The 24,509-nt window shown below is 50.3% G+C and overlaps 2 protein-coding genes across 2 annotated transcripts in view; both read right to left on the bottom strand.

The window, feature by feature from the left end:
- Positions 1–676: 676 nt before the first annotated feature.
- Positions 677–2,493, bottom strand: REG4 (regenerating family member 4). Its single transcript, XM_069023064.1, has 6 exons — positions 2,415–2,493; positions 1,614–1,689; positions 1,405–1,502; positions 1,186–1,323; positions 1,001–1,106; positions 677–838 (listed from the first exon to the last, which is right to left on the bottom strand). Exons 2-6 carry the CDS (start codon positions 1,675–1,677, stop codon positions 765–767), a joined length of 480 nt encoding a protein of 159 aa, XP_068879165.1. The 5' UTR covers positions 1,678–1,689; positions 2,415–2,493; the 3' UTR covers positions 677–764.
- A 3,047-nt stretch (positions 2,494–5,540) lies between these two features.
- Positions 5,541–24,509, bottom strand: part of NOTCH2 (notch receptor 2) — an 83,399-nt gene continuing 64,430 nt past the window's right edge. The window contains exons 22-33 of the mRNA XM_069022331.1: positions 23,101–23,346; positions 21,034–21,146; positions 19,985–20,514; positions 18,906–19,253; positions 18,519–18,661; positions 17,527–17,737; positions 16,813–16,909; positions 16,139–16,307; positions 11,516–11,817; positions 11,022–11,169; positions 10,673–10,770; positions 5,541–9,297 (exon numbers count right to left, since the gene is read on the bottom strand). Coding sequence (XP_068878432.1) covers positions 7,957–9,297; positions 10,673–10,770; positions 11,022–11,169; positions 11,516–11,817; positions 16,139–16,307; positions 16,813–16,909; positions 17,527–17,737; positions 18,519–18,661; positions 18,906–19,253; positions 19,985–20,514; positions 21,034–21,146; positions 23,101–23,346 — 3,746 coding nt within the window. The 3' untranslated portion in view covers positions 5,541–7,956. The remainder of the gene's footprint in view (positions 9,298–10,672; positions 10,771–11,021; positions 11,170–11,515; positions 11,818–16,138; positions 16,308–16,812; positions 16,910–17,526; positions 17,738–18,518; positions 18,662–18,905; positions 19,254–19,984; positions 20,515–21,033; positions 21,147–23,100; positions 23,347–24,509) is intronic.

Here is a 24,509-nt window from a genome sequence, read left to right on the forward strand (position 1 = left end):
CCGGCTGCCCCCGCGGTCCTGGGGAGGGAGCAGAGGGCGGTCAGGCTTTGGTGCCGGCACCATCCGTGCTGCCCGGGACGCAGTCCACCTCTGACACGTGCCGCAGCTCTGGCGGGGTAAAACCCCATGAGCTCTGTGGGGGCAGAGCCATCTTCAAAGCCGCAGAGCAAACAGCCACGTGATGCCTGTGGCAACATAACAGTGACACAAAAGAGACCTTTGGTCCCAGTGCTGCTGTCAGCATGGCCGTGGAGCAGTGTTGCAGCCCCCAGATCCCTGTGGAGCTGTCTGCACATGGGAGACCACCACTCCCCATGCCTGCAGACCCGGCGCAGCTTCCACCCCCACCCACATCTGTGCCCCAGATCTCCATGGACCATCCCCATCCTGGAGACACTCCTGTCCCCCCACCTGCTCCCCAGGGGCACCTGTTGTATTTGGCACCCGAGGGCTGGTATGAGCAAACACGAGTGCTCAGCCAGGAGAGCCACTGGCCCCGCAGCTCCTGGGGACTCATCCCCAAACATCCCTGCCAGCACCGGCAGCGCTGAAGCCCCTGGAAGCTGGGAAGCTCAGGGAGCCGTGGCAGGGCCTGTTTCTCTCTCTCGCGGACCAGCCCAGGGCTTTGCACCAGCACCAAGCTCACACAGCACTTGCATGCTTCTTTTTTTATAGATGTATTTATAGGAATTGTGGGGACAGAGACAGAGGTGGCACGGGAGGAACATCGCCGGCGCGGGGTCCTCCACGGGCCAGGGCAGTGCTCAGTGAAAGGGGTAGAACTTGCAGACGTAGTGATGCTTCCGGGAGCAGTCGGCGCTGGACCACGTAGAGAAGCCTGCAGGAGAGACAGGCGGAGTTGGCGGGGGCCACGGCGAGGACGGGCACCAGCTGTGCCCATCGCAGCCCTCCAAGGGGATGGGACCTGGAGGAGGAGGGAGGCGGGGGAATGCCGGCCGAGCCCAGGCACTGGGGGTGGATGCACAGACCGGGCACTCACCGCTCTGGTGGGTCAGCACGGCGCATCTCCCCCCTCGGGCACCGTTCCCAGGCACCCCAGTGGCGACACTGTAGTTATTCCCACTTGTCCACTGCCAGGCCTGGCTCTGTGCAGGGAGAGTGGGGTTCAGAGGCATGGCCCTTCTGTCCCCCAGCCCCCCATCACCCCTGCCGCCCACACCTCACCTCTTCACTCTTTTGGAGTCCAATCCATACGGGCTGCACGCGCTGGTAGTAGGAGATGGCTCTCCCCAGGATGAGTCCCTCGTAGGCGTCCTCCACCCACGCCAGGTGGGCGCTTTCCTTGACGTCCTGGCACTGCCTCTGCGGGGAGAGCTGTCAGTGCCAGGGCTCCTCAGGGAGATGGGGAGGTCCCTGTCCACCTGTGTACCCCGGTGGGCTTACCTCAGCCTCGTCCCAGGTCCGGGGCTCAGAGAAGTACTTGAAGCAGCTTAGCCCGTAGTAGGACCAGCCGTCGGGGCAATAGTTTATGTACCTGCCATCTGTTTGGGGAGAGCAGGGATGAGGGACAGCCGGCATCGCAGCCCGGAGAGGAGCGTGGCTCTCTCCTGGCCCCACTACGGAAGCAGCTGCCCCCGAGCCGTGGCACTCACCGACTCCGTGCAGGAGTCCCGCGCAGCCCAGCAGCAGGAGGGCGAGTCTGGCCGCTGCCGCCATCCTCCTTGCTCCCTGTAAAGGCTCGGGAGGGTCACACAAGGTCCTTTGGGGACAGGGGATGCCACCTGTGCCCAGAGAGTGCAAACCTGCCCCGCTGTGGGCTGAGCCTAGCCCCTTTGAGCTGCCTGCAGAAGATTACAGGCTGTGCCTCCCTCTCCACTCCCCGGCACAGGTCACTGCCCCATGCCTGCACCCCACGGCCCAGGCATGGCTTGGAGTTCCCAGCCCACGCTGGCAGCAGATTGTCCTGGCCCCATCAGTCCCAGATTCGGCAGGAGGCATCTGGGAGAGCCAAGCTGCTCTGTGGGGACAAGGGGAGAGTGCTGTCGCGGACACGGGCCGGGGGACCCCATCCCTGCCGTGGTGCAGCAGCGGCAATAGCACAGGCAGAGCCGGGGCCGGTGCAGCTGCAGGGACTGCGTGCACGGCGGCGTTTTCACGCCCTGAGCTCGTAGCGCTGCCCAGGCTGGGGAGGCAAATCGGCCGCATCAGCGCAGTTCCCCTTTCTCTGGGCTAATCCCCGGGCACTGGGGCCAGTTTGCAGACTCAGCTCGTCTTCCCCTCAAAGAAGCAGCGACAAAAGTCAACGCAGGGCTGAAAAATGCATCATCACAGCCTGCCCCATCCAGCGAGGGCAGAGCTCAGGTCCCCCGGCAGCTACCAGGGAGAGGGACCAGCTCCTGTTCGCCCGCCAGCCAGCTCTGAGCAGCCCGAGGCCCCAGCTGCCTCTTCCTCACCTGTTGTCCAGAGATGGTGAGGAATAGCGGCTTGTCGCGGGTCACCGGGAGAGGAGAGGAGCTGCCCTTTATAGCCTGGTACTCATCAGCACCTGTGTTTGCCCAACTCAGGTGATTCTCACCATAAAAATCTTACTGCTGACCCCCCTCCATCCCCCCCACTTTGCTGGAAAATCGCCCAGCTCTCCACTCTGTTTGTATTTAACGTATCTCCAGAAACAGACAGGAAGAACCTGTCCTAGTTGGTCAATAAACCCCTTGCAATTATCATTAATTGCTCCCGCGATACAGATATAATCTTCCAGCCCAGAGCAGCCTGGCACCTGGCAGGGATGCCCGCTGGGCCATCCCTGGATTGCCCGGGGGCTGGCAAGGATGAGCCCCGGGGCTGATCCCCCGATCCCGGCCAAAGCATCCCTGTGGCCAGCGGCCGGGCCGTGGGTCCGACCCCCTGGCACTGCCCCTGTCCCCAACCAAGGGATGGCACCCGGCCGGGCCCCGCGCCCTGCCCGGCTCTGCCATGCGTCACTCACACACCGCCCTTGTTTGAACTGCCGGGGGATGTTTGCGAGCAGGATGCGGGACGCCGGGATGTGGGAACAGCCTGCAGCCGGGGGCTGGCGGTGCCATCAGAGCGGGGAGGGTGCCCAGCCCTCAGGCCCGGCGGTGACGCAGGGCTTCGTCACTCCGTGTCCCTCCTGGAGGAAGGGGCAAGTCCCGCATCAGCAGCCCCCCACTGCCCCTGCCCCAGGCGGGTCCCTGCAGCCCCGACCCGGGGAGGCTGCTGCCGGCATGGAGCCACAGGGATGAGCCCCTGGCCCCAGCAGCTGGAGACCTTCGGCAAGGTCTGGCACAGCCTTTTCTGCCATGGTCCTTGCTTCTTGCCCCGGGGTGTCCTCTGCACCTCTGGGAGGCAGCTAGAGTTCTCCACGTTCCTGCTGCCACCACGCTGCTCTGGAGCGTCACTTTGCTGGCTCCTGATGGACCAAAGCAGCTTTGAAAGATCATCCTGCCGCCTGTCTCGTGGCTCCCGCAAAGCTGCCAGCTCCTGCCGCTGCCAGCTCCAGCCAATGGCTGGCTCTCCTTCCCCCCAAAACCCTCGGTGCAGGCCAGTGGGGAGGAGAGGAGCTGCCCTTTAGAGCCTGGTGCTCACCAGCACTAGTAGTGTGACCCAGGAGGCAGCAACCTGCAGAAGATCCAGAGCCAGGGCTGAGCCCTGCTTCCCCCTACATGGACAGCTTACTGTCAGGCTCAAGCCATGTACACTCCATGGATCTCCATGGGATCTCCTCTGTGGCAGCATTTGCTGAAACATGCAGCCAGTGAACGCTGCTACACCCACAGAGAGCAGCTCCATGCCGGCATGCAGAGGCAGGTCTGGCTTCTGCCCCGGGGAGGGAGGAGGATCAGACCCTTCTCTGTCACCCACAAAGTGGGATAGAGCTGCTGCTGCTTGCTAGGCACGCTGGGATCCAAGGGGTAAAACCTTCTCGTGTCGAAACACAGCTGCTGTCTGCTATCACTTCTGAAAGAAACAACACCTGCCACACATCACCTGCCCTGATCAATAGGGGAACCCTGCAAACAGCAACTCCCCAGAAAACAGAACTCCACCCCTGATTTATGAAAAACTGTGAAAAAGTTCCCCAAAAGAGCCCGAGGCTCCTCCACTGCTCCTCAGTTAGATAAGGGATGCTGCAGCTCCCTGCCTGGGTGGTTCCGTTTGGATGCAAGACAGCAAGTTCCCACAAGCCCCTGGCCATCCCAGGCTGGGGAAGAGGCATGAGCAGTCCCGAGCAGACACAGCTTCAAGTCTCAGCCTGAGCACCGGTAAACTCAATGCAGCTGTGCCAGGGGCTCGGCAGAGCTTGCTAAACTTTGGCACAGATGTGCAAGCTGTGGGAGAACATGGATGAATGCCTGCCGGAGGTTTGGACTCACCCAGCTGGCTCTACCAGGAGATAAAGGAGCTGCACTGTTTGAATATTAAACCCTTAAAATACCCCCAGCAGCTTTAGTCCAGCTTGGCATCGTAATTCAATTACTGGCTCCATCCAAATCCGTAGTGAGAGCTGGAAAACAGCCATGTGAGCACCACTGGAGCCCAAGGCTTCAGTGGCACCTCTGTGCTCCCAGTACAGCACGGCAGCTACTGACAGTTTGTTTTCCGACTGCTCAAGTCAAACTCGTCAAGCCTGAGGCCAGTACAGAGGAGTGGTGATTCCCTGTTTCAGAGGTTGCAGAATCACTCATCTTCATGCTCTTAGTTTAGAGAAATGGAGGCTCAGGGGGGACCTTATCACTCTCTACAACAACCTGAAAGGAGGCTGTGAACAGGTGGGGGTTGGTCTCTTCTCCCAGGCAAGAAGCAACAGAATGAGAGGAAATGGGTTCAAGTTGCACCACAGGAGGTTTAGAGAGGATACAAGGGAAAATTTTGTCAATGAAAGGGCAGTCAGGCAATGGATCAGACTGCCCAGAAAGTAGTGGAGTCACCATCCCTGTAATGTTCAAAACCCATCTGTATGGCATTTCGGGACATGGTTTAATGGTGAACACAGCAGCACCAGGTTAAAGGTTGGACTCTATGATCTTAGGGGGCTGTTTCAACCTCAGGGATTCTATGCACCAGCTGCTGAGACAAAGCCGGGGGGCAGCCTCAGCTCCAGGGACGAGGGTGTTCTTCCCTGCTGGAAGGACAGAAACAGCTGAGGGAAGCATGCAGGATCTGAGAGAGCGAGTGAATCCACAGATCCACTGACCACTGCCCGACCCACCCTTGCTCACCACCTTTCTAACAGCCACACAAATGCACCAGCCCTTCCCTGGCTCCCACGGGCAAGCAAGAACTCTTATCCAAAGTGCCCAAGAAAGGGCCCATCCCAGTCCTCCCCATCCTTCCCAGTATGCCCAGATGCTTGGCTGCCAGTTACTGCTTCCTTCTCAGATAACCAAGAGACCCAAAATCCATCTGCTACACACACACACCAGACTGCTTCCAGCTCCCTTGGGTGGAGCTAAGTGGTGGGGTTCATGTGGTGCTGAGACAGCACCACTGATTAATTTATAATCTAGTGGCTGTGCACAGTAGCCAGGAAAACAAATGAAAACAGCAGCACACAGACACTGGGCACATACTTTTTATTCTGGGGATAAAAATTGCTTATACATTTGGCAGCAACTATTTTCATAAAAGACTTTTATAAAAAATGTAAAAATAAGCAAATATTTTCCATTATTAATATAGGAAAATGCTGCTGTGTGAATGGTTACTCTACAACTTACGAGATAAAATACCACCTTAAGGAGATATTATCTTTACAAGTAGTTAAAAAAATAAAAAAAAAAAAAGAGAGAAGAAAGGCAGAGGGCCATCGTATTAACAGGCCAGGCACAGAACCGGCTTCATTCCACAGAAAGCACTCATCTTGTAAAAGGTAGCCACATATATAAAAAGGCACTTGGTTATTTGGGGCTAATGAGCAAAAGCCCTTTGTTTCTTTAGCATCGATGTAGCAACACTTCATTATTCGCAGTGAAACATGTACCTGGACAGACCCCCAGGAGGCTGCAGGCCCCTCCCTGGAGGTCTGAGTCGGCTGCAGCTAAACTTCAGAGGCCACGCTGCAGCGAGCGTGCTGGGGAACGCTGTGTGCTCCGTGAAAAGCAGTAACTTCACACAGAATTAAAAACTTCAGCCCAAAATGACAGCCCCGGGAACCAGCTCCTCCTGAGGCCCTGCCTTCATGTACCATTGAGTGGAATTGGAAAAAAAAAAAGAAAGCAACTTTGACTCGATGAGAATGGAAAGAAACACCAGAGACAATACTGTACACGGTAGGGTGTTGGATGGCCTGCTCGGAGAGGAGCAGCCCTCAGTCCTTTGGCAGCAGCTGACAGCCCCGAGCTCTTTGGAAGACGTGTCTGCAGCGTTCCCCTGAAGAGGTAGGAGCAAACCATCCCCACAAATGTTCACTTCAGCTGCTGGCTGGTCTGGAGCCCTTCAGAGAAGCGCTACTCTTGTGGACAAAGCAGAAAGAGCGGCTGTTTGTCTAAGGTCAGTGACAGCTGGCTTCCACAACTCCAAAACTATCGGGGGAGCTGCAGGACGAACAGCCCTGCTGTCCCACAGAGCACATGGGGCACCTTGGCTGGGAAATCTCAACACAGGCTGAAGCTGAGAGCAGAGGGCAGCCCCAAACCTGTGAACCGAACTGCAGGAGGCAATGGTTTCCAGGCTATTTGGTCTGCTGCCACAGCCCAGCTCCTGGCTTCTGGCATGCCACTCCTGCTGCTGGAAGCCTGCTCGTCAGTCAGTGCTGCAGCCTCCGTGGGCTGGGAGGGGAAGACAAGGCAGCTCCGACCCAGGGCTGGAGAAAAAGGGACACTTTCCAAAGGGCTGGATGCTGTTCCTGACGCAGAAGGATACACACAGCAAACATGTAACCACATGTTTGACACTTCTTGATACTACCATAAAGAGGCAGCATATGGTATCTGGAGGACAGGACACACAGCCACCCTTGGATGGAGGGGAGGGGACTACTGTGCAAGAACGCTGGGAGCTTGTGTTACCAGTTTTTGAAACACTCAAGAGCTCATCCCAAGAGCTTCCCAAAAGGCCTGGATCAGTTGCAGTGCATCTCTTCTGGCATGGGAGCCCACGAAGGCAGTCATGGACACTCCTGGCAGGATGGGGGCACGGGGAGGGTAGTGTGTCAAAATGGTCAGAGGTGTCTCAGGGAAGAGACACACAACACTGGAGAGATGTGCCCACGGGCCACCGTGGCAGGAAGACCAGGTCAGACCAGCGTTTTCAGGAGGGCAAATAACAAAACAAACAACCTAAAAAGACTATATGTATATATAATCTCATAATACCTGGGGAGCAGGCAGTGAGAACACTAAGGGGTGTTAGTGGGTCTCTATAAGACAAAGACTCTTGAAGAGGGAAGGGTGAAGCTGTGTGACAGGAGGTGTCACTTAACCTGCAGGTGGTTTTGGGAGGTCCTGCTCGCTTGCTGAGCAAGAGTGGACGAGGGAAGGAGAGGGTCTAGGAATGTGAGTGCAGCTCTGAGCTGTGTCAAGACAAGGCAACTTGAACTTGAGGAGAACTAGTAGAAGGTGCTTCAGAGAGAGGTTACGTGGGTAACAGAAGGAGTAACAAAATAAGGATACAAAGCTGGTTTTGGCTAAATTTCTGGAGAAATGACCACAAGATGTATTAAGCTGAAGAGCTGTCTCCCCAAAGCAATGGTGGAACACGTTTAAAAGCAGACTGGAGAATCCAGTGCAGACAGCAGTCACATCCAAGGTGCGTGGGAGTTGGTTAGAAGTGACCCAGCTGGTCTTCTCCATCACCAGCTTCTACAGTTCTCTGTTTAGCATAAAAGCATACAAGTCTACAGCGACCACAGTCCCTCCAATGAAAGAACATCCTGGGCTCATTAAGACTCTTGGATACTAAAATGGTTCTTCATTTCCATCCTGGAAGACCTTCATGAGTTCTGGAGTCCGCTTTGGGCTGCACCTTGGGCAGCCCTCAGGCGTACACCTGCATGTTGTTCCGCTGCTGCTCTGTCATGTGAGCGGCCGCTGGCCCGCGCTGGTTGTTACTGGGACTGGTTGCCACGTCAGACCAGTCAGAGGCAGAGTGTGGGGAAGAGCTTGACCATTGATCTGGAGATTCGGGCGACGGAGTCAGGTACGGGTGCTCCCCTTGTAAGTGCCGGTTGTGGCTAGGAGTCCGTTCTGTGGCCGAGGAGTAGCAGCTGTGCTGGGAGGGAGGCGTGGGGTATTTCCCCATCGAGCTCTGGAACTGGTGGTAGGCCGGGAGGACTGTTTGAGCCACCTGCCCATCCTGCTGAGGGATGGCAGCCATGGAGAACGAGGCGCTAGGCATCTGGGCTAGATCTGGGATCTGGTACATGGAGCTAAGAGGGCCAGCCATGTTCTGAGCGCAGTTTGACTGGGCCTGCTGCGGCAGTGCTTGCTGGTTTATGCTGCCCTTGGGAACCAGCTGGAAAGTCATGATGGGTGGCAAAGACTCCCTGGATACCCCCAGGTGCTTCGCGTCTGCTTGAACCAAGCCGCTCTGCTGAGAAACACTGGGGTGGGCATGCATCACCTGGGGCACCATGCCAAACATCTCGTTGTACTGGGACTCGTTCACCTCCATGCGGTTCATCCACTCGGTGGAGACGTTGCCTGGCCGGAGCCTGCCAAGCCCACTGTTGGGAGGGGTGGTTCTGTGCTGTGAGAGCAGCTGGCTGACAGATGGGAGCACCGTGCTGGACCCACGTCCCAAGGGCTGCATCTCATGGAGGTTGGAGAAGGACATGGTGTGCGCAGCCTGCACCGATGGAGCGGTCAGCAGCGAGCTGGGTGACGAGTGCAGCACCCCTGGTGAAGGCATCACAGGAGAAGAGGTTGGTTCAGATGCAAAAGCATGGGGCGATTCCAGAGAATCCACCGGTGACAGGGTCACTGAGCTCTCCGAAAACTGCCCCTTCCCCTCGCTGAGGGACTTCTTCCTTCTCCTCTTTGCATCTTTGGTGAGGCTGGTGGGCATGCCTTTGGCATTCGGTTTCCGCGACTTCTTGCTTAGTGAAGCGTGTTTCAGGTTGAGGAAGGACCTGTTGGGGCCACAGATGACCGGGGAGAGGGCAGAGTTCAGCATGGCCCCGGGGTGCCCGGCGGGGCTGTGGGCCACATTGTACTCGTTGAGGAGCTGCACGATGTCGTGGTGCATCCGGTCCTGGGCCACATCCCGGGGCAGCCGGTCCATGTGGTCCGTGATGTCTCGGTTGGCAAAATGGTCCAGCAAGATTTTTGCGGCTTCGAAACTGCCTTCCCGAGCAGCAAGGAAGAGTGGAGTCTCCTCCTGGAATCACAGAGAGTAAAATAGTTTAGCAGCTTCAGTGTAGGGGGACTGAGGTCACAGCTCACAGCCCCTTTCGGTGTGGCAGCCTGGGAAGCACTGTTGAATGCAGTGTCACATTAACAGTCTCCAAGGCCCATCCACCCTGAGAGGTGCCCACCGAAAAAGGCAGATTACAGATAATTTCACACACATCAGTGGAGCACAGGCTGAACTACCTCAGCAGGAAGGGCACTATTGTGCCCTGGATGCTTGGAGGAACCATGAAAGCACTTGGTGCCTTTCTCCCATTGCTCCCTTTAAAGGAAGGGTACAAAAGGCTAAAACAGCCCAGTGAGGAACTGCAGCTTGTTGGTAGTGATGCCTTTTCCTGGTCTTAAAATCAAGACTCAAACACAGTTAGAAGGGAAAAAGGGATTTTACCTCTGTATTTATTTCAAGGAACCTTAGGTGCACCACGTCCAGGTGGAATGTGCCGAAATGCAGCCCACAACCACCCCCCCCCCCAAAAGATCTGGTATTTCATTATAGGTCTTACTAATTAGCATATCTATCAAAGATTCCCCAATGAGAGGCTTGAATGAGCCCCCCCCCTCCCCAAGGAACCTTCCCCTGGATGGTTCTATCTTAGTTCACAAAATGTGTTCTGGAGAGGACCTTGGGGTCTGGGGCACACTGATCCCTAACTACGAAGCTTCTAAAATGTCTCTTAGCTTGACAAATAAGTCTAAGAATGTAGGCTAAAAAACACTAAGAATACAAAAGCTATAAAAAGGTATATAAAGGGGTATAAAAGAAAAGGCAAAAAATCATCATGGCATCATTAGCTCTAAAATCCACAGAGCAATACATAATAATCCAAAAAAGAAACTTTAGGCAGAGGAGAGAAATCAAGGACTAAGACACAACAGCAACTAATAGTGAAGCTATAGAACTTGTGCACAATGCAGACAGTCTGTCAAACAGAGGGGCTTGTCCCCCATATCCACCCTGCACTGAGATCCCTGGAAACGTGACAGGACACAACTGCTGCTGTGCTGCCAGATACCATTCTCTCTGCTAACTGGAATCCAGCTGTTTGACACCAGCAGCACTTCACCTGCTGCTCTCACACACCACTGACTGTGTACTGCATTCCTTCCCTGCCAGGAAAGCAGACAGCATTGATGCCCAGCACTTGGCCAAACAAGGAAGGGAACTGCTCTCCTGTATCAGAAACCCTGTAAGACATCGAGCACGTAGGGAGAACTCACAGTCTGGCTTTGGAAGACCTGCACTGAGCACCCAGTTTAGAAAATCTGAACTTAGTTCAGTACCAACAGCGAAGAGATGCTTTGCGTTAGGAAGCACAGGCTTGCTGAGCACCCCCACACTGTACCTTGTTATCCTGCATGTCTCTGTTGGCTCCATTTTTCAGCAGTACTAGTGTTGCTTCCACGTTGTTGACAGCAGCAGCCCAGTGAAGAGCAGATTTACCTGCAGGGAAAACCCAACAACTTCAGTAACAAACCAAGGAGTTATTTTGCTTCTCCTCCAGGATAGTTTAACCAAGCCACTGTGCAGCAGCCAGTTGTTCATTACTGTTGGGGGACTTTGCACGAGAGCCCAGTGTGTGATTTAGCTACAGAATTCATTAACAGCCCCCACTCTGGGAGAGCAGAACCCACCCCTCCCTGCTCACACCAGGCCAAATATTTGCCCAGTCTGGTACATGGTGTCCACATTACCGTGGTCATCTACGGCATTCACATCAGCCTGGCAATTAATGAGCTCGGCCACCATCCCTTCCACAGCCAGACGTGCAGCCAGAATTAATGGGGTCGTCCCATCATTCATCCGAGCATCCAAGTCTGTCACTCTGTTACGGATCAGGATCTGGACAACAGGGGAAGACAGATTTTTTTTTCAATACCGCTACAGACCAAGACTGAGGATTTGGCAGAATCTCAAGAGAAATTTTACAACGAAAAAGCAGCCTGAGCACTGAAATGTAAGGACCCAGAAAACAGGTGACAGGGGCAAACAGACCAAATAAATACATGCTAGATGATTTATGCACGCTGAGTTCTTCAAGCTATGAATACCCGAGGAAACTAGACGTAAAATAGCTCTGCCTGGCCACTGCACTGTGGAAGGCACAAGAGCAGGGTTGTGAGTGAACAGAGCATAGCTTCGACAGGTTCCTATAAATACAGAGCCCAGAGTTGTCCAATGGCCATACCTGGAAGACCCCCTGGGCGTCAGCAGCCACAGCTGCGTGCAGGGGTGTCCGTCCCATGTTGTCCCGAGCATTGGCATCCGCCCCAGCATCCAGGAGCCGCTTGGCAGCGTCAGCTCTGGAGTAACGGGCTGCCAGGTGCAGAGCCATCTCCCCAGTGCGGTCTGTCTGTGCCTGCAGGTTGGCTCCCTGGTAGATCAAATCTGTGATGATGTTTGCTGAGGAGTCTTCCCCGTCCTCGTCATCCTCGCTGATGTCGGAGCCACCCGCACGCAGAGATGCCAACATCAGCGGAGTACATCCATCTGCAGTGGGGAAGATGGTGATACAGTAACCTGGCAGTGAAGCAAAGGCATGGAAACCTTCCCACAATCCCTCCCCCTTGAGCACCTACAGCTACAGACAATCCCTCCAGTTGCTTTAACCCAGACCTGTTCTCTTTTCTTAAAGCCCAACAGAGTTAGCAAGTTGTTTTCCATCCAAGCAGGACATTAGTACCTACTGCAACCCCAAAAGAACTTAAGATATTCCTCTAAAGACTAAGATCATTTTGCTGCTGAAAAAAAACTTTGCTGCTGAAGTGGAAAACTTGCACAAAAAGTAAAGGCTAGATGAATTCCAAAAGAGAAGCAAGGTCTATAAAAATCAAAGTTGTCTGACAACTAAGTGTAACTGTTCATATAGATGTTCTAATCATATCCCTGGGGAAAAGAAACAGTTGAAGGAAAAATTGCTGAGCAACTAGCCACTGATTATTGGTGACATTGGTGACATTTACTTCGGATATTAACCTGAAGTTAAATGCAGACAAAAGCCTTCCTATCTACAGCAAGATTATCATGAGAAGGACCCTGAAGTTGTGACAGTCAAGCACTCAAAGCTGACAAATGCCCCAGGATTAATGCTCTCACACAGTCTGAATACTGTAGGAGATACTGGTCTTACTCTCCTCAAGCCTCTAGTAATGGGCTCACACTGATGGGATGTCCACAAAGGCTAGTCACACTTGTCCAACCAGGTTCCCTGCATTGTCAGTGGACAGAGAAAGGCTCCTCCAAACCTCTAATTTAACTTAGCTCCCTTGGATTAATCTCCCTCTCTGCTGACCAGAGAGAACAGTGCAGGAAGACCACCTCACGCTGCTGATTTTTCACCCTTGTTAATACCCTCCTTGATGCAGGATAATTAAGATTTAAAACATCTCCATGTATTTTCAGCAATCCATAAAAATGCGAAGTGCTTCAGTTTCAGCAGCCTCTGAACGTTACATGGTATTTGCTAAAACCCAAAGACTGCAGCTGTAGACACTGATGCTTCCTTACTGATTTTACTGCTTTACTGCACGCCCTTCAGAGGCACCTGGAACGTAAGAGGGACTGAGATGGCACCAGAAGTGAACCACACTCTGTGCTAATCGCTCCACTGGAGCTTACCAGCAGACTTACAAGACAATCTTTTCAGTAAGTATCTGATTTATCCCATGGGCAAGCAGGGGACAAACAACAGCTTCTCTGCCTGCACAGCTCCCAGTCACAGTGCAACACACATAATGAGGTTCTGTGCACATAAACAAGGTGGTATCTCCTATTGAAAGTAACACAGAGAGCGCTAATGCCTGGCTCCCATTTCCCAGCTTCTGATTACTGAGCCTTCCTGGCTCTCTGCTTTAGGACAGTTCCAAAACTTTCCAGAAATCTAAGGTTCCAGCCGGGGCACAGCGAGGAGCAGGCTCTGCCCCGGCTCCAGCAGCATGCACGCTCCTCCTAGTGGCTCACCACCACAGGACACACAGCCTTCCACCCGGCTCCTTTCCCAGGATTTGTTGGACGGCAGCAAAGTGTTGACGTATGGGCCCGGGTTCAGTTCCAAGATCCAGTCCTGTCTATAGACCCTCTCTCCTGCTCTCCAAAGCTATACCTCCTTTTGTGTTTCTCCCTCCCACTGCTGGCTCTGCTCCCTTGTCCCAAATGAACACTCCTCAGTATTCCAGTCAGGCTGTGGTCTCCTCCGTACTGCCACAACACAAAGAGCAGAGAGACAGAGCACAGAAAGGAGCTTTCCTTTCCTCCAGCACCACAGCTCTGGGAAAAACCATTTGCAGGATAGGTCTTGCTCAATCACTGCAGTTGTCCTGGACAATCATGCCTAGCTGCTCCACAGGGACACAGCTATAGCACAGTATTAAATCCTTGGAATAATTAGCTGCCACCCTCCACAAAGTTTCTCAGGTACGTGCAGCTCTTTTCAGAGCCTTGCAAGTTAGCCACACACGGTTGGTTTTATGAGGCTAGCAAAAGCACATCCAGCTAGACAGTCACAATTAAGTGCTTGATGGACTACTAGAGAAAAAAAAGCTGTGGACACAATGTCTTTTTTCCTCCTTCCAGCTTGTTCTCTCAAAGAGCTGGAAAAGAACCCAAAAACATCCAGCTGGAGGCAGACACCCAGCATGGAAAATTCCAGTCTAAACCACTGAAGTTTTAGTAATTGAAAAAAAAAAAAAAGAGGGGCATATAATAGGGACAGTTCATCAATTTTAATTATAGGTGGTGTTACCAGTTATGCCTATAATTGCATTTCCCTGGTTACACACTCACAATAACTCTGGAGAAAAGAATGTCCTCAGTGCTCTGGGGGACACAGTAAAAGAATAGCATGGGGAGACAAAGGTGGTAGCAGCATTTTATGAAAACTCTTCTGTTTGCTGTCTTTCAGTAGGACAGCCCCTGAGTACATGTAAAATGCAGAGTGAGATAGCAAAGTCAGGAGTTCACCAGACAGGTACACCTGAAGGTCAGGCACAATGTACTGAAAGCTGGGATGTAAGGAACCCACAGGCAAAATCTCTAGGCAATGCTTCTGGAGGACACTGGAGCTCCTGGATCCCTCTAAATTTGAGAGGCTGCAGAAGGTGCTGGGTTAAGAGAGGGAACAAACCCTTGGTATACCGAGGTGTTTCTCCTCTCTCTACAAAGGATCTCTACTGTTCAATCTGCACCTGCAGCCAGGATCTAACTCACCCAGTTTCAGATGGCTCCAGCCCAGACACTCGCACTCAAGTCAGTCAGCCTGAACCCCCTTTGTAATTAATTAGGGGCAGCAAAGCATTACTGGGGTGTGAACCCTCCAGTTCTCAGACTTCTTGAGACACAGGGGAACTACCTCTCAGAAGGGCCCATTTTTTCTATCTGCCTGCAAAAGTGAGGGTGGCCAGGGCAGAGAAACAGCCACATTAACTATGAGGAATCCTACCCCTTCTTACTAACCCATTATTCCAACATCTCTCAGACTTTTAAAATTATTTCTGGCCCTGACAGCTGCTTGCTTCTGACGCCACAGAGAGAAATAACTTAGAGCAGCTTGCTGCAAGCTTCACAGTTGTATGTGGATGGCAGGAAAACTACTCACAGGTCAGTATTATTTCATTGCTATTGTTGGACAAAGCTTTGGGTGAACATGAAAATAAGCAGTCTGGAGTCTTAAGAACATTACTGCCTGTACTTGGAAAGCTTTTACCCTGCCACACAACTAGAAGATTCAATAGGGGAAATAAAGAAAAGCTCAAATTTGGCAGAAACGGATGGTTTATGTTCTCACACTCATTACACAGAAATCCCTCCTTCTCTTTGCATTTAGGAGAGCTAACGGGTCAATGAGCAGAAAAGACAATAGAAAGGAACTTAGAGAATGGGTCCAGTCATCCTTATATTGCATGGAAATATTCCCACAAAACTCAATAAAAAAAGGAATCACAGCAATATCATCAGCATCACCTCTCTGCATATGAACAAGAGCCATGTTTGCAGCTCTTCCAACCAGAATAGAGTTCTTGGTCAACTGTCTCCTCTCAGAACCCAGACACCAGTTATTACCAGATGACCCACCCAGTCCCTTACCAGCTTATACAGCTTTAGTACTACACTCATAAAAAGCAGGAGACTGTTCCCAGGGCATCTAGTCATTTGGGACTGAGGGAGAGCAAGCCTGTCTGCATGTTAAAGAAACCTTCAAAGTCCACAGTTCTGTTATGAATTCAATGAGTTCATCATCATAAGCTGAAAATATAAATCAAGGAATAAAAAAATTCATGAACAATCTTGCTGCATTGCTGCTCTGTTCCATGACAGACACCTCACATGCTGCTAATCAGGGCAGACTGTCTGCCAAAAAGTCATCTTATTCAGGAAAACGCAATCAGTTGCTTCCACAACTGATAACAGACACCTCATAAAATGTGCAAAGTTGGTAGTTAGAAAAGTCTGGCATAGATCTCTGCAGCGATCCTGCTGGAGAAACTGGGGGTTATTTCCAGCAAAATTATGCATTCAGAATTTCTGACAATATCGCTTAGGTACACACTGTTATAAATGAGATTCTACAATTGTTTGCTAAGCAAACTCTTTCTCTCCTGGCTACATGATATTCCATGTGCTACAGACCATGGTTTAACCTTTCCAGCTTTCTCTTCTGGAGTGCACCCTGTGCTTTCCTTGAGCACCGTAACATTTCTGCTGATGTTCCTGCACACTCCGTTTACTTTTGAACATTAGCAGCCCCAGCCATTGGAGACGGGGGGGTTGGTGGGTGAGTGACTGGCAGGACACACAGACACTCTTGAGTACTGACCTGGCCCTCTGACATTGACATCCAGAACATCCACTTCTTGATCTGCCTGAGGGGGTGTGAGGGCGAGTGAGGTGCTCCCGCAGACATCTGCTGCCTCCAGGTGTTGCTGTGTCCACTGGCGCTGGTCTATCTGCTCATCACCTTCTGGCAGCAAGGCCTGGTCCTCAGCCTGGGCACAGGAAATAAGCAGTTGCTTCAAAATACCCATCAAGTGGCCAAAGACACTGAAAGTCCTCAGGGTGTTCTTAGTTTTGGCAGGGTTTCTTGGAGTTTGGGTAGGGATTTTTGTTGTGTTCTGGTATTTTGTTTGCTTTCTTGTTGTTTTAGGGGGTTTTGTTTTCTTTTAAGCTAATGGTGCTCTCCATTTGCTTCTGCGTGGCATTCTCAGCATTCATACCTCCACCGTACATTATCAGGCCTGAACTGCAAGACATTACATTAACCTTCTTGTCTCTTTTGCTGCAGTAGGGAGGGGACACTGGAACAGAAGGTACTTTCTCTACTTTCTCCACCAGCCTGTGGTGGCAGTGTTAACCTGAGGATTTGCTCCTCAGATACCATTAATAATACATTACAAATCCCTAAGCCAAGGGAGGCTTTGAGCAAGGGAAGTTAAAGCAGATGTTTGTCTCACTAGCAGTTTCAGATGGTATTTAAGTCTTGGAGCTCCTTACCTTAGCTCTCTTTGGCTGAGGCCCACCATCACCTGCCCAGTGCTCAGTTGTCCCAGGATCAGCCAGGTTACCCTCTGGTATCTGGACTGACAGATTTCTGACAAACAAGGAGGACATATCACATTGCAGGCTGAGCAGGAGCTACTTCTGCTACTTACCCTGCAGAGACTAACAGCGGGCTGCTTGTCAGTTTGGTAGGTTACAAACAGAGGAACCAAGGAATTGCAAATTTCAGGCAGCCAACAGTGGCATTAAATGCACTTAGAACTGCAAAGTTGTTTAATTCAGTGGCAAGCCAAAACTGCACAAAACTTTTGAAACTTGTCATTATTTCTGAGTCACTTTTTTGATGCATTAAGCTAGAGATATTAGAAGTTTGTTGTCATCTATCAACCTAAAAAGGCCGCACCTATTCCAGGAAAAAATTAGGCAAACAGTGCCTGGCTGCTGATCTATACTGCTCAGTGTCAGAAAACCAAACAAAACCAGGAGATCAGATTCCTTGTTGGCATTTTATACATTACAGTTAATTAAAATTCTTCTGTCCAAAACAGGTGTTTTTAAATTTAGAGGAATAGCCTGAGAAATTCTATCTTAAAAGGAAGCTTTCTCTATTGGAGTTAAATGCCTTTGATGAAACATGTATCAGCCACATTCTCAAAATCCTCTAAGCCACTAATAAACAGAACGTCAGTGGCCTAAACGCAAACTTACTTGAGTCCAACAGCGTCTTCCCCAACGGGCTCTCTGCGTTTATGGTTACTGGGATCCCTGCGCAGGATAAATCCCTCTGGGAGCCACAGAGAACCATGTTTGCGCTTACGCTTCGCCATCATCACACCCAAGAGAAGGATTACCAGGATGATCAAAGCTGCCACAGCAAGCAGGTAAAGCAGCTGGGTCTTTGGTGGTAACAAGGGCTCACCTAAAAGTTCCAGTTAAAATACAGTGTGATTAACAAAGTGGAGACAACAATCTCCAATCTACAGACTCTCTTTTCTCACTGTCCTTCCCACAGGGAACATACTGTCTCTACAGAGAGTTTAGGCTTCACTGAGACTGTTTTAAGCACATAGCTCTTCTTTTTGGCCTCCTTTGGTCTGGTTTCTCAAAGTATTTTTTCGAGTATATGGCTGCTGAATCAAAGACCTTGCTCCTTCCTCCAGCCACCCTCAGCATAGAGGGAGATGATCTACGTGAAGATACAAGTGTGACCCAACTAGGAAAAGCAATAATGCCAATCCAGTACAGGTTTGCAGCTGAGCCTCAGACTGAAGGAGAGGGAGCAGAAATCAAAGAGATTACATATGGCCAGAGAAGAAAACATCTGGTAGACTGGACTGAGGAATGCCTCCCAGCCTTTCTCTCTAAATAGCACCTTTTCCATTGAATTCATGGCTTGAAGCACATGAATGGTTTTAGTGCAGAGATCACCACTGCAGTGCTGTAGCACAAGAGATTACTGATTCTACAAGTATTAAAATGACTGGGCTCTTAATTAAATGTCCTGTCTTACTAACCAGATGTCCCCTCTGTGCACTTTGCACAAACATACCCCTATAATTGGGGACAACCAAGTTAGCTCCCAGAAACCATACTGAACACCGAGACACAAGAAGATGATGATCAATAATCTGAGTATTTTGCAAGCCCAAGTTTGATGACTGCCTCCCTCCAGAAGCAATTTTTCCTCTGCAATTACTCACTTTGGACAGACACGAAAGGATAGGGCAACATGCCCTTGATGGCCTGAGCAGCTAAGAGAGCTGCAGCAGCTTCTGTGTTGTGAAAGCATTGCTCTGAATCCTCTGCACACTGGCGGTTGTCAATCTCCAGGAACACCTTGGTGCTGCAGAGACACAGTAAGAGGGCACAGAAGTCAGTGACAGAAACTTAGGCCAAAGCACTAGGTTAAACTGCAGCTTTTACGTTAATCCTTCTACCCCAACACTGAACCAGGCAGTTGCAATAGTGTTACATTTTCCCATTTAAAAAACAATCTACAGCCCTAGAAAGTCTAGAATGCCCCACACAACTACAAGCAAGAGTTACCAGCACAATAAGGCCAGCGGGAGACAAAGTGATCCACTTACCCAATAACCTCTTGCTCCAGTTCTCTGTGCTTGCGAACGACCACGAGCGATCGACGGCTCCGTGCTGCTGATTTCTCCCCATAGTATGGAAATACCATGGGGTTCCCCTGGGAGTCCAGCTTAATCCTCAGGTTGGTGTGCAGGAGCGTTCCCAGAGTGCGCAGGAAGCTGCGGACATCCCCCAGCAGCTCGTCAGGGGGCATCAGGACCACGATGATCAGGGTGCCTTCTGCCAGCTTCTCAGCCTTGTCCCCAGCGCAGTCCAGGCCGTCCCAGCCGCACTCCTCGCTGTTGCAGCCCTGGTCACAGCGCCCATCTGCGTAGTGATCTGCACAGTACTTGTCATACCTGCAGTAGTGAGAGGGTTACAGGCAGCACGCAGGACTGACACACTCTGCACAGCATACCTGCAGTCTAGGGGCCCAGGTTTTACACACTTTGTCATCATTTGAGGTAAAATAACACTCATAATCAGCATGTAAGGAGAAAAAATACAACCCCAGGATAAGCTCGTAAAAATAGGAAGCACAGAACACCTCAAGAACCCATTATTTAATTCTGGAAAAAGTGTAAGAGAACTGCTTATTCTGTTTACTGAGATATCTAACACGTCCTGCCTCACCAAAGGAGAATCATCACTTCAAAGCCGTAGCATTTGTCACAAATAGCTGAAGAGAAAGAAGTGCCACTACAAACAAACTAGAAAACACATTCAGAGGTAGCAAACACAGCTGGGATTAAAATACAGGTATTGCTGGTATGGAGCAATACCTGTAAAAATTCAGGATAGCAGGCAGTACTACTAAGATCTAGTACAAGGCAAAATGCCTCCTATTTACATTTCCAGGGAAAGCAGGGCACATCCATCAAGCAGGTTAACACATTACCATTGTTCAGGTTATCGACTTAGTGCACGGCACACAAATTCCAAAAAGAGATGAGAAGTACACAAAGCAGCAGAAACTCCTTGATGCCAAACTTTCAGCAAGGAGAGCAAGAGAAACAATGGAAGAGAAGGGAGCAGCAGGCAGGAGCTATGTTAGTCACACAGAGAAAATGTTCTCAGCATCGAGCCTTACTTGCATGTCCTGCTATTTTGCTGACACTCAAAGTTGTCAAACAGGCACTCGGGCGTGTTGCAGAACTCGTCACACTGTCCATTGAAAAGCATCCAGCAGCGCAGCGAGGAGGAGCAGTTGGCCCAAGGATCCTCCATTGTCAGGGAGCAGTCGCCTCCATCCCACTGGCACGCATGAGTGTTACAGTCTTCATCACAATAGCCATCCCTGGCTTTTTCTGCACACTGGGAATCCAGACATCCTCGCGGCTCCGGGCTGAAAGTTACGGGCTGTTCACAGTGGCTGCCCTGGGTGTGGACAGGGCACTGACAGTAATAGTAAGGAGGCTGAGAATGAGGGTGGCAGCTGCCCCCATTCTGGCAGGGGGCACTGGCACAACCCGGGTTAGTCTGGCATTCCTCTCCCACAGACAGCTTCGGGCAATAGCACCGGGGACCAGAAGATGTTTGGATGCACTGCTCCCCCTTCTTGCATTTCACTTGTCCGCAAGTACTGTGGCTGCTGAACTCACATTTTGCTCCAGAATAACCCTACGGGGTGGAAAAAAAAGGCAAAACAATCAGTCTCACAAACTTATTCTTCAGTACTCTGAGGACTGGAGGCAAGGTGTCATGGGCAAATCCTTTCTCCTCTGTAACTCCTCTAGCCTCATTGCAGGAGCCATGACTTTCTGGACCTAACCTCATAGATGGACTAGGAAATCACAAGGCTCTGTTACATTTTGAAAACAGCCTAGAAGAGCCACAAACAAGGGGAGTCTTGCAGTGAGCACAGAAAACACAGGACTGCAAAAAACCAGTTGTAATTTAATACTAGGTTTAAGACAAAAAAGCCAGCTATGATACTTCAAGGCCATATTTGTTTGGGGTAATAACAGGCAGCATCACTCTCCTAAGGCACGTGGAAGCCCTGGGCTTCCCTGCTAAGTAGATAAAGTAAGGGATGTGGGTAAAGAGTGTCCAGTCTTCACCTACAGTGAACCAGTGAGAATCTAGCCAGAGAGCTCTAGAGCTGAGGCAGGCAGTGCAGTGTGAGGACACGGTGCTTACCGGAGGACACTGGCAGATGAAGCCATCGGGCATATTGCTGGCGACAGCGCAGGTACCGCCGTTCTGACAAGGCTTCCGGGGACACACGTCTATCACACTCTCACAGTGACGACCTGAGAGGGAGGGACAGGGACAGGAGAGCAGAGAAATGTGTGTGTGCTCACTCCAAAAAGCCATCACAAAGCAAAACACTCCTGTGAATAACCAGCGAGCTGAGCACTTCAGTGAGACTTTTCCCTCCAAAAAGGGAGGGAGCATCTCTTTGTATAGCATGTGGTCTCTACGTAGCTGCCTAAGCAGTGAAAGAGCAAAGCACAACCCCAGAATCCACAAGATGTATTTGGAGGCAGCTGACCTTGTCTGCCTCCTCAAGAACACACACAACATGGCACAAGACAGAATTTGCTACTGTCACCTCCAAGTCAGCCAGGAAGAGAGGCTGAAAGTGATGTACTACACCAGATTGGGGGTTCCTAAGACTTTACTTTTTAGGAGATGCTCAATGAGTCCAAGGGCAAATCACACTGTAACATGAATGAACAACCCTCAGGACCAGATGCACCATGAGTGAACAGGAGAACCACGCAGAGTCTCTTCAGACTGATCAGCCAGAGGCCTTACTGCACTGACCAGCTTTGCAGCAGCTCCCAGCTCAAACTGACAGCAAACTTCTAAAAGATGGGGATGACCTAAGCATGACTTGGACCCCCTAGGAAAACATTAATAGAAGTCTCCAGATGTGCAGCCAAGACTTTGCAGACAGGAGCAGACAGGGCAGGATGGCCCACAGAGTCCTGGCATCCTACCAGTCACAGACCACAGCAAAGCCACCTCATCCTCCCCAGGAAGAAGGGTCAATGTGGAATGTGCAGAAGACAGACAACTAGAGGAGGAAGCAGGCTCCCCCTCTGTGCCTAACATTTCCAGACAGACTTCATGTCAGACACAGCAGCTCTCCCTGCTCCTCCTGGGGTGCAGCAGGCCTGCACTCCCCACACCACAAGTTCCAGCAACCCTTCCATGAGGGTCAGAAGCTACATGAAGCATAATTCATAAAGACAACCTTAACAGACAGGCTTAAAATAAACCCATCTGATGGCCTGCACCAGTGTCCCACCAGCTCCACTTCCCTCATATATCACTCTTTCAGGAACTTCTTTTGGCAGTCTAAGTAATGCATTCAAGAACTATTACGTGAATTCTTCAAATTAATGTCTTAGTGATTTCTTTGCATCTGAAACTCACAAATTTAGTGGAAAATCACAGCATCTTTAAATTTTAAGAAAAAATAAGAATATAAACTGCTGGTAAATCATGCAGAGAAAGTCACTGGTAAGCAGGGAAAGTGAAAGGTTTTAATGGAGGAAAACTGAATGCATAAGAAGTTAAACTGACATCGAAAATGGAAAGCTGAAAGTTAAGACATCTGGAGACTATTAGACCAAACTTAAGCCCAGTGGGAGGCAGAAAGCAGAATAGCAGCAATACTAACAAAGAGGAGATCTAGAGAGAGTGAGACATAAGTCTCACAGTGTGAAATTCTTGCAAAGTTGTGATTCAGAGTTGGATTGTGGAAGGATCACCAAGCTAGGAATGTACAGCCTGTCTATGCACAGAATACTCCATCCTGACCACATCACCAAGGAGGAAAGGCAGCAAGGAGTAGAAAAAGAGGCTAAAAGCTAATTATGATACCATGACACTGATTTATAGAGAAAATGCACATGCTGCTTTGCAAAAGGAAAAGCCATGGAGAAGCTGACACATGAACTGTTGCACTTTCAATGCTAGAAATGTGAAATTATGAAGGAAAGAAAAGTACCACAGGGAAAGAAAAGTCCTGGAAGCCAAGTGTCTCAGGAGATTCCTTTGTCTGAGACAGCTCTGGAAGCCAGATTTCTTAGAAGGTTTAAAAGAAAGACAGGTTTAAAAATTGAGACATGTTGTAGAGAAACAATCAGATATTGTGAAGGGAAATGACTCGATAACACCACTGCCAGAAAGGGAAAGAACTACCATTTCTCAAGATACTGCTGTGAAATTGGAAGCATGTTTATGACTACTCACCAGTGAAGGCACTGCGACAGATGCACCTATAATCATTTGTCAGCTGGACACAGTCCAGGCTCCCTCGAGGGTTGCAAGGATTGGAGAGGCACTCGTTGATATCCCCCTCGCAGCGCTCTCCTGCGAAGCCTTGAGGACAGAGGCAGCTGTAGCCCCCGATCTGGTCAATGCACTGCCCTCCATTGAAGCAGCGGGGAACTCCCGAGTCTGAAACGCAGTCATCAACATTCTCCTCACAGAAACGGCCTGTCAACACAGGAAAAAGTCACAGCTTGAGGATACAGTGCCATGGCTGCCTTTTCTACACTGCTCATCAAGTTTTAAGGCCATGTCACACACAGTCCCTGAAATAAGCAGGTAAAGATCCCAGCTTAATACACTCCATACCCTCTGCAGACAGTCAGCTTCAGAGCAGGCTTAGGGTACATGTGTTTTACATCCAGGCTGTCCTCAATGCTAGGCCATGCTGGTACTTAGCAGCTTTCATACTTGACTTAATTTAAGGGCATAATTAAAAACACCAAACCAAGCCCAAAAAAGATGCACTTAATTTAGCCCTGAGACTGAACAGGGCCCGGGAGCCCTGTGCTGTCCTTGAACGGCTGCGAGCTGCCACCAGGCCCTGCGCTTCAGGCAACCCTAGAACTGGACAAAGAACATTAGTAGCAACAGCATTAAAACAAGCTACAACTAACCAACAGATAAGCAGCTCTGATGAAACACTGATTCCTCCAGTGTGGCTTCTGGGGACCTACAGTGAACCCCTGCCATCAGCCAGGGAGGATAATTTCTTCTCCTCTCTGCGGGATTTCCTTTCAAGGGACAAGGTCTGGTGCTGGTTCTGCCTTCACTGCACAGTATAACAGATGCAAGGGGACAGAGAGGGAAAGCTGAGCAAGTAGTTTTGTCTGTTATTATTGTTGTTCCAACCAGAGCAAGTAAAATCATTCACCTAAATATGGAGGATGCTTATACTGGCATCAGTAAAGTATTAATTTCAGACTGGGCCAGGACAAAAGCTTTACTGTCCTAAATAATTGTATCAAATCTTCTCCAATTCCTTTCATTTACAAAAAAAATAAATCTGTCACATCCAAAAAGTAATTAATCTCAACAAAGAAGGACTGAAGGATTAAATGCAGTACACTCAGAACCTCTCAAAGGAGGATGGAGGATTTAGTGGAATACAGAAATTCTGGCAATGCAGATATTGGTACATAAATACACTCTTGGATGTAGAGACCTAAAAAGCAGGTTTGTTTCTGGTTTTGTTTTATTGCACTTTTTTTGCCCTTTTTTTTTAATTGAAGAATAATATTAAGAACAATACATGAAGAATTGGTAGTGCAGTGATTTGCAATGAAATAAACACTTATCCAGAATGGGGAGATGTGCTGAGAGCCACACTA

Source organism: Aphelocoma coerulescens, chromosome 8, assembly GCF_041296385.1.
Source record: "Aphelocoma coerulescens isolate FSJ_1873_10779 chromosome 8, UR_Acoe_1.0, whole genome shotgun sequence".
Taxonomy (NCBI): domain Eukaryota; kingdom Metazoa; phylum Chordata; class Aves; order Passeriformes; family Corvidae; genus Aphelocoma; species Aphelocoma coerulescens.